Source organism: Pygoscelis adeliae, unplaced genomic scaffold (assembly GCF_000699105.1).
Source record: "Pygoscelis adeliae isolate BGI_AS28 unplaced genomic scaffold, ASM69910v1 Scaffold45, whole genome shotgun sequence".
Lineage (NCBI taxonomy): Eukaryota > Metazoa > Chordata > Aves > Sphenisciformes > Spheniscidae > Pygoscelis > Pygoscelis adeliae.
This window is the reverse complement of record NW_008825114.1, coordinates 6699244-6709571: the sequence shown is the minus strand read 5'-3', so window position 1 is coordinate 6709571 and position 10328 is coordinate 6699244. Positions and strand designations below refer to the sequence as shown.

The 10328-nt window shown below is 38.6% G+C and overlaps 1 protein-coding gene across 1 annotated transcript in view; it reads right to left on the bottom strand.

Moving 5' to 3' along the window:
- Window positions 1-10328, bottom strand: part of FOCAD (focadhesin) — a 120315-nt gene that overhangs the window by 79114 nt on the left and 30873 nt on the right. The window contains exon 11 of the mRNA XM_009328075.1: window positions 8456-8713. Coding sequence (XP_009326350.1) covers window positions 8456-8713 — 258 coding nt within the window. The remainder of the gene's footprint in view (window positions 1-8455; window positions 8714-10328) is intronic.

Here is a 10328-nt window from a genome sequence, read left to right as displayed (position 1 = left end):
ACATAATCAGACATAGAAGAATACCACAGGCACCACCTGAGCGAGCCAAATGCAGTTCAACATATCCTTGAACATGTTTTCTACCCAAATAAAAAAGTATTACTTTTTTTTTTAATACACTCCCAGCCCCCAAACAACACAGAATAATGCATCTTCAGATGGATTTCCCAGAAGAGTGTAATTTGCTACTAAAATATTTCATTCTAGCAGTTGAAAGACCATAAAAGAACGGATGTCCTCTAGAGCCTTATAATCCTCTAATAATGGTAATAGATCTTGTGCTTCTATTCGCCAGTGACCTCTCAGTCAGATGATTTTTCTTCCCCTTGCAGCACAGCTGGTTTCACACAGAGTGTAATAACATTTTTTGCACAACAAGAAAATTCATCCGATTAGAAGGACTGTATTAAGTCTTTTCAAGAACAGCATTTGTCAGTGCAGCCTCTGCAGTGATTTGATTTAAGACAGCCTAAAAGCCCATGTACTACTCTTCGTTCATCAGCCTTTTAAAAAGATTTCTGGATTTTTTTCCATAGTGTTTCAAGATCATTACTCCAAAATGCTTCAGCTAAAAACAGATCTAATATAATCACTAATCTTGCACCATGAAAAGGTTTTTACTCAGTGGGGCAGGAGGAGGTACATACACACAAGTCCTTTGTAGGCTCTCTTCATGGAAAGGGTAAGAAAAAACAAAAATAAAGGATAACTAGAACAATGTCTGCAAAATCAATACAGTAATTATTTTTAAACCTAGCAAGGTTTTTTAAATGCCCCATTAATTTACCACAGAGACAGACTCCTTATAAAACCAACATTCAGTGTGGAAATGGGAGATACTGTTTGTGAACCCCCTTTGTAGAGTTGTAATAAACATGAAAGCAATGAGGATACAATTCTCGATGCACATTCTCTTTTTCTTTGACCCTGTTTTGTTTTGAAACACAATTCTTGAACTCAGATTTTGCATGGCAATCACCTTTTCAGTTCAACATCCACAGCCACAACCACTAATCATCTGAACCACAAAGTAACAGAATTTCACTAGCAGCAGAATTACTGATTATCTTGATCACTTAAAAAAAAAAAGGCACCACACAATTCTTTTTATGCTATGACCCTCACCATGACATCTCAGCACTTCCATATACTCTGCTGTAGTACAGGTAGTCCACAGTTTGGCTGCAAAGTTGACACTTTTTCGTTTTGCCCTATGGACATTTTATTTACCTTTTGCAAGGCTAAGCTCTGAGGTCTGCTAGCCCAAGTTTACTGTGATTTGAATATGAATCAAAGACATGGCATTCAGAATGTATCTGTGTTTACTCGGTTAGACCTTCTTTTCATTACAAACACCTGGGTTTCAACTGAGTGTTCAAGTGCTGCTAACACCAAGGGAACAGATTCAAGTTAATATGAGTGACTGTTTAAAAACAGGCTTGGGATTAATAGCCATTTTTTATTCCCTTCTTTCCACACCCAACCTCTGACTTGCTTCTTCTCTTCTTCAGAACAGCCTTCTAATTTGTATGCTGCACACCACCTTCCACTGCATCCTTCAGAAAGTGCCGTATGGAACTGAAGACTCAAAATGTTTAACAAGTTCGTTGTGATGAGCTTTCCACTTTCTTAACTTAAAGGACATTCCGATCATTGTTTTACTACTTACTTTCCCTATCTTTTATAAGGCACCATGTATTTACGTGGAACTGAATAAAACACAGAACCAAATAAAGCAATTCCCAAAGTATAACTTTGCCATCAATCTGTTAGTGGTTGTTGCCATCACACTGGCCATTGCATTTATTCAATGCTTTCTCCCCCTGTACTAACTACTTTAACTGCAAGAGAAAGACCAGACACATCCTAGGTAATTCTTCCTGCCTTAGAGAGAGCATTGCACCTACAAGAAACAATGTGATAATCTTTCAGTGCAGTGCTGTGCCACACTGTAATAATCTCTGTGGACCCATTAAGCAGGCTCAGAACTAAAATAACTTGTCAGAGTCAAGATAGATGCCAGGTGATCTCAAGTTCAACTGAGTCACTCAGTAAGTCCCAGTTTTAAAGCGTTAAGATCTTTTGGAATAAAAAATGTGATTTAGAAGACAGCAATGCATTAGATATTGCTAACTGAAGAATATTCAGGTGTCCTTGGTTGCACTTAACTAAGGACTGAGAAGGAAAATATCACCCCAGTTAAGCACAGTATTATTCTCATGCCAAATTTCCAAATATTACCCAGCAGAACGTCTACTGTATTACTAATTATACTGATTGCTTTACGTAATGCTACTAAAAAGACACCTGAATACTTTACATATTTTGCAGAAAAGTATTTTAAAGACCACAGTAATTTAAAAGACTGAAAGACCACCATTTGCAGTCCCTGTTAGCGAACAAAATGTGAGCCAGTTAGATGATATCAACAAATTATGGTTTGCATTCTGCATTTTAAACAACAGTTTCTAATTCACATAGACTTCGGCTGATCATTAGGGAAACAGAAAATACGATGCAGTTTGAACTTCACCTTCTAATTGCATTTAGGCACGAGCCATTTTTCCCAATGCCAGGAAGGACTTTTTCACCAGGCTGAAAGGCTTCTTAATTCTGAAGTAGTCAGACCACCATAGTTAGCTCAAGAGGCTGTGTTCAGCAATCTTATTTACTGTATTGGTGCACAAAAGCTTTGGCTTAAAATAAGCAGAACAAACAAAGTAGGTAAACCCACTCATGCCATGCTAAACATCAACAACTTCATGTTAAATTCCTCTCCCTGTATCTCTCTAAAGCTTCTGTAACTCTGCTGACTTGCATTTAAATTTGTCTCTAAAACTGTGAGTTTTAGTCAGTGGAGCCATTCCACATTGCTCCAATAAATTCAGAAGAGAATCATTCTCTACAGTCAGAGTTCAAGCCATTCTGCTCGGGTGCCATGTTACTTCAGGAATTTTTTTTCCCAGCAAGTTACTGCTTTTTTGAATGACTATCAAATTGCATTTTGAACAATTATATCAAATAGTTAATAAACAAAGCATTATGCCTTTCCTCTTGCTGTAATATGCCACTGATTCATCATACAGCTCAAAGACCTATTGCAGCAAACCAAGTTAGAGACAGTCTACACACAGAAACAGGAAACCCACAATAAAAAGCCTGGAGTTACCTTGGTGGTTTTTTACATGCCTAGCTAGTCACAAGAAGAAAACTGCCTTACTTGCAGCAGTTTGGATCAGGACTGAAGAAAAGTTTCCCAGGATAGGGCAGATGTATGTCTATTACAGGTGTCAAAACATGTAGCCATAACTTACCTACCCTTTTCCTAGCGGACAATTAATTCATTTACAAAGCCTGAGGCCTGTATCCCTGGTTACAGACTATTTAGTGGACCTGTCAAACTATTCATAGTTGGGGTGTACTACTCATACTAGTTTTGAATGCTAACGTATAGAAAGAGATTTTCAAGAAGAAGCTAAGTTAAAGAAGAGATGCAGAGGTGGTTCTACATCAGCTCAGCTTTGCTTTTACACGCAAGTGCAATTCATTTTGCTTACTCCTGCCCTTTGAACACAATTAGGTGTTTCCCACCTCAAGTGAGAAAACGAAGTTTTAATTACCTTGCCAAAAAAATCTAGGTCAACGAAACATCTATAAGCTACTTTAAGCTTTGTGTCTTCCTTCAAAAACCTGCCTCCTGCAGTTACAAGAGAAAATTCATCTAGAAGACTGATTTCTGATTGCTGGCTCAGGATCACATTGTCATGGTCGGATCACAATTTTCTTTACCTGCAAGCTTTACATTCAGCCCCTTCTCACTGATTAACTCCACACCTTTCCTCTCAACCGGAGCTCTAAACGGCATGTAAGAAATCAAGTGTTATTTTCCAGCAATACCATCCTGTTCCTAACATGCCTCCTTATTAAAGGATTCCTTTTTGTTTCCTGGAGATAAGACACTGAGATTGCTTACTTTTATGCTACCAGCTTTCCAACTTGTACTGAAATAATATGGTCAATATTTCATGCACCTAAAGCTTTGTACCCAGCACAATAAGTAAACTTTATAGCACGGGCTAAAATAGCATACAGTAAGGCCACTTCTATACTAGAGCTGGTGAAAAAAAAAGTCTTAATTGGCCATGTACTTCATACAATGCCCCCCTCAAATCCGTTATAGTGCATATAACCCAAAACCCCAGACCTCTGATGATGATAGACTCATGAATGAAACACTTCTTACCAGAAACCTTAGCATTGTTAGTAATGCAGAAAACCTTTTTCTAGCTGTGAATTGGATGACCAAAGTAAACCTATATCCTGAGTTCAGAAGACTAACTTGCACTTCTAGAAACGATACTCAAATCTATGGTTTCCTTTACGTTTCAAAGAAAACGTGGAGTGGGTTTTTTTTTATATTCTAACTTAAAAAGCATAAAGCCACTTGGTCAAGAAAGGCTTAAAAAAATGCTAAGGCTTCCACTTCTTTCAAAATAGTTAAGTAACAACTTTATGAATGCACTCTACACTGTGCTCATTCCACAAATATTACAGCATGCCATTGTACCGGGTGATCAGCAACAATACCACCACCATTTGGCAAATGGCTCTCCTAGCACAGGTTATTTGGAGTTTTACCATGTCAGGAGAAGTAACCTAGGAACTCCTAGTGCAATATATTTATTTCTCCCTGCCACAGACCACCAGAGCCTTTGTGATCCATTATTTTTCACTATAAGGTTTTAAACAACTCACAGCATTGGTATCTTAAGTTAAATGGAGTGACAAGAAGCAGGTGACAAATTAAAAGAAAGCAAAACATTGCATGAAGCAGCAAAAGCAGCTTCAAGTGCCCTCTTGCCACAGCTGTCCGAGAAAGAATCTTTTGCTCTGAGAAGAGTACTGTGAGGTTCTGACTTGCTTGCATGTTTTGTTATGCCTTTTTTCTCCTTTTTAATTGTCCCGTTTTGTGTTATTTAACCACCCCCTAGAAGAGGTACAAGGCTATAACAGAATTTTAAATCTGTAGTTTAAGAGAAAGAACTCATCCATGTGCAAGAAAGTAACAGCCATTCTAAGAAAATAAGAAAGAACCATTAAGTGGACAAAGTAAGAATGGGAAAAGATATCCTGAAAAGAACAAAAAGCACTTCGTTTTGCACATTTCCACCAGATGCGTAACTTTGAGGAGTCAGTTCTAACTTCTAGCAGCTCACTATTTCCACTGGCGTCAGACTTGTAACATCTCAGGACAGCTGTTCTACACACAATTCAACAAGGACTATGCCAAGGACACTGAAAAAATACTTCAGAAAGAACTATCTAGGAACTAGGTCCTGTTCTTATTTTGAACTGTAAATAAGCTGTGTAGCCTTGTAGGTTCTTCCTAAAGCAAGTATCAACATTGCAGTTCAAGCTTTGTATAAACACTGTCATCTTGAATCTACAGCCACCTGTGTATTCATTAAAATGAATTCATTCAATAAAACAGGAACTTCAAAATACAATAAAATGACCAAAGCATGACACTTCCCTATGTAATTCATATACAGGCATGGATGTACTACAACAGCAAATTGCCCAGTAATTTTTTTCAATTCAACTGATAGCTACTTGTGGTTTGAAGTGTGCTACAGGTGTGCTGCAGACAGCTCGAGTTGGCTGTACCCTTCAGTTCAGTTTGCAATTTTCTCTTCACTGCTATACCTCTTCCCAATATGCTGCATCCATATCTACTCCGCTTTGGTGAGACCCTACCTGAGTATGTGTCCAGGTCTGGAGTCCTCAGTACAAGAAAGACTGGACCTGTTCGAGCAGGTCTAGAAGAGGGCCACAAAAATGATCAGAGGGATGGAACACCTCTCCTATGAAGAAAAGCTCAGAGAGTTGGGGTTGTTCAGCCTGGAGAGGAGAAGCCCCTGGGGAGACCTTATTGCAGCCTTTCAATACTTAAAGAGGGCTTGTCAGAAAGATGGGGACAGACTTTTTAGCAGGGCCTGTTGCGACAGGACAACACATAATGGTTTTAAACTAGAAGACGGTAGATTCATACTAGATATAAGGAAGAAATTTTTTACGCTGAGGGTGGTGAAGCACTGGAACAGGTTGCCCAGAGAGGTGGTGGATGCCCCATCCCTGGAAACGTTCAAGGTCAGGTTGGACGGGGCTCTGAACAACCTGGTCTAGTTGAAGATGTCCCTGCCCACGGCAGGGAGGTTCAACTAGACGACCTTTAGAGGTCCCTTCCAGCCCAAACTATCCTATGATTCTTCCAGACAAAAACAAACCAAACCAACCCCCCCAAAAAACCCAAAAAACCCCAATGCTATGCTACTGATGCCACAATGAAAAATTCTTTTAAGACCACTGAAACCTTCCTTTTTTATTCCTCCCTCCAAAGTATTGTGTGCGTCTATTTCCTCAAGCTGTAGTGAAAAATGCAATGAGTTAAATGTGCTTGGAGGTTATGCACTTGGAAATGCAGCTACAGTTGGTTTGAATAAGATGTAAATAATTCATGTCACTTTTTTTCAGAGCAGTTCACGTAAATGAACAAATTCTACATGTTCTTCCATGCCCACATAACACTCTCAGTCCTGATCAGTAATTCTACAGCAAAACCCTGCAATTTTCTCCAGACTGAAAACTGGACTTTTCAATGTTACTGTGTGTCTGAACACATACTTTTTCCACATACCATCCAAAAAACAAACCCTTATCTTTAATACAGACATTAACAAATTTCAAGTGTCTAAAGACAGAAAAAAAAACACCCTGGAACTAGCATCATTTAAGCCTAGAAATATAAAATGACTAATCCCCACAAAACCTAGTTACAACGCAAAATTATGACTGAATACAATGCTAGAAAGACAATAAAGAAAAGTTAAAATGCAAAAAAATTCAAACTGAAAAAAATTTTAAAGCAATCACACGCTCCCAAATCTGTATCAACTTGAATGCATTATGAAACACCCCCATTAAGAAAAAAACAGAACAAAAGCCCAGCCTGAAAGAGATTTGAGAAGAGACATAAAAGGTTAACAGCAGACAACCTGCAACAGATAAAGCTGTCACCTGATTTAAAAACTTCTCCGGCTTAAGAAATACAGTTGTCTCCAGAAGCACTGTACAACAGGCCTGCTTTAGCACAGTGTTTCAATATGTGTTCAACTGCAAGCACATCCTGGACTGCTTCCCTGCGTCAGAACTACGGTGCTCAGCACCGTAAGTCATCAAGTGCATACCCCGTAAGCTGTATCTTTTTCCAACTCTTGTGCTGCAGAGTATGATAACTCTTTGAGACAGAAAGCAATTTAAAAAAAAAGCAAATAAAGCTTGTCTTTATGGCACATCTCAAATTTGAAGCAATACTTCTCCCCTCCCTAAAGTTTTTTATTTTACAAGTAAGATATGATTGTTTCTGTGTAACGCCTCTTGCATTACCTATTACTGTTTCTAGATATCCCCATTTATCTTTCCAGGCTATGTAGATAAGTATAAGCATATTGCATAATTCTGCCTTGAATTCAGTACTGAAGCAGGCAAAGACTATGCACATATTTTTAAGAAGCAAGAATACAGGTATCACAAGGGATTTGGCAGTCTTCCAGTAACCACAAAAGAACACAGACAATAATTTATAAGGTCACCAAGAGTCAGAGATGGTTTAGTAGCTTCTTTTCAACTTCCTCATGTTGTATTTTCATACTTATTGGATAATACCAACAAATAAGGCAGTCTTTCTTCCTAAGCCTAAACAACTAAAAAATACTCCAAAACAGAGACATAATACATATTTTGCTGTAAGTGACACACAAAAGGTGAGTTCTAGCCAGCTTGGGGTATATGCGTATACATGCATATGTGTGTGTCTAAGGGCAAGACCAGAGGCAGGGCTGCCTGCTTGGTGGCCAGGGGAGTCCCAGACAGTGGGGGGGAGGGGTGGTGGTGGTATATTTGTGCCTCTGTGTGTGTCTCTCTCTCTGCAGGATGGGGGGCAGTCTGCACCAGTAACTGCAGTGGAGCTGCAGCCTCAAGGGCTCTTATGTCCAGACGCCAGCAACTGGTGAGACTGGGATCCAGGAGCCACCTAGTGTGCACGCTGACCATCTATGCCCCATTGTTGGAGGGATCCATACTGTACATATCATACATACCCAAATGTTGTACGTATATTCCCACTAGTAGACCTCCATCAGCCAGAAAGCGGAGCAGGATGGGGCCTGTGGTGCTGTTTTGTGTTCTTGCAAGTGCTGTTTGTCTGCGTTATATACACATAAGCACAGGTATGTGGTATACGCATGTGCTGCATGTGCATGTACCTACTGGGAATACAGGCACAGTCTTGCCACTTGTCAGACCCGGGGTCATGAAGATGTGGCAGCCTCGCCTCTCTTGGCTGCAGAATCCAGCCCAGTTCCTGTAACAAAATCCACTAACAGTAAGTTTTTACCTGAGAACAATCAGCCTTGGCTATTGCCGTAGTAGCCTGGAGTACATTACGAAGACTGTCTCCATTTTCTTGGATCAGTAGATAAGCCAGAAGAAGAAAAACATGGATAGGGACTTGAGTTGTAACAGGTAACAGTGATTTCACTGAAGATAACCAGTTAGTAACTGCAGACTTCTCTTTCATGAGCTCTATGATCTTCCAGGTGGTATACAATGAGCTGTAAGAGCTGGTTATGGGGAAAAGGAGTTTGCAGGACACCTGAGAACAAGTGAAACAAACAAAATTCTCAATCAAATATGGTACCATGAAAGAATAAAAAAAACCTAATCCAGATCTGTCATCCAAAACAAACCTTTTTTTTAGGGCCCCAATACAATAAATGTAAAGAACAAAGTGCAATACATTTGTTTACAATCCTTTATATGAATTCTTGCACTAAGGATGTTTGAATGGGTTGCTAATTCCCTATTCAGGAGTTCCGCCTTTTATTTGGCATCCATCATTCCTGTTCCTGCTGGTAACTGCAGTGCTACTTCCTCACTAAAATGGACACAATAACACTGGAGTACATTAAAAGCTTCCATTCCTGACAATGACAGGTGCATCACAAAAGTTTAAGTATCATCTACATTATTTTAAGGAAATTCTCTTAACTTTTCATAGTACTTAATAAAACACCACAGTTTAAATTAATCTGACTTTACATTTTTTGTTTAACTGTTTAACTTCTCAGAACAAAATGTTCTATAGATGCAGTCATGGAAGATAACATTTAGAAGCAGGAAAATAGTAAAATACAAGTGAGGAATCCTCCTAACTCAGGTTTTTATATATGCAAAAGTATATATATTTTAAAGCTCCTGCAAATTAATGTGGAAGTTCAAAGTTTTTCATTAAAAATACAAGACAAACCATCTCTTTCCTAATAATTGTTTCCTTAGAAAATGCAGTGTTTTCAGAAATGTCTTTCCATTATCAAGACGGTAATTGGCAGGCAGTAATTAGATGAAGAACATTTATATAAAACTCAGGTCAAGAAAGTATTTGAAAAGACGTCTCCAAATGAACATTAAAAATAGAATTCAGACTCCAACAGGGCAGGGCCCACTCACCTTTAAATTACCAGGCAAAAAGAGATTTTGAGTGGCAAAAACTGTTCTCCATAAAACTGCAGAATTTCATTTTAATCACATTGTTCAATGCAATGTAAATTTATTTTGGCTAATGGAAGGTAGAATGCCCCTGTACTTTAGATGACCTTTTTAAAATAACATTAAAATTAGCTTATTCCATTACTTGTGCATTACAATTACTGTATGTGAAAATTCAGCAGTTTATAATGCCATCTCTCTGCTGGCAAGATCACTTGGAGCGAAAAATCTCTTCTGGATACAGTTGTGAAACTGCCATACATTGATGAAAGTATTTAAACTTTATCCAAGGACATACAGTGGGCTAAGAAGAGCTTCAGGATCTGTAAAGTTGTACTGATTAGTTGCCTGCCCCTACAGGATCGTAGGACTTGAAATCAAGATCAGACTATTACAGGTTTGTTTGGGTTTTTTTTTTAAATGCCTGGAAAAAACTGCTAAAATTAGTAGAGCCTGAAATATTATATTGATATTTCTCATTCCTCATTACTTTCCCTAAGGTTTTGCTACACAATTGTACTGACTCCCTTCTCCCTTTATTTCAGCTGCATGAAAACAAGCTATTACCACATTTTTATTTTAATGCTGCACCCCATTCAAGCAGGTTAGGTAGAAAATTTCAGTCTGCCAACACTGAAAGATATATATAAAATCCCTCAATGGCAAAGTAGAAGTGCAGGTCAGCCACGTCCTAACATTTTTCTAAATCTTGAGACTACAAG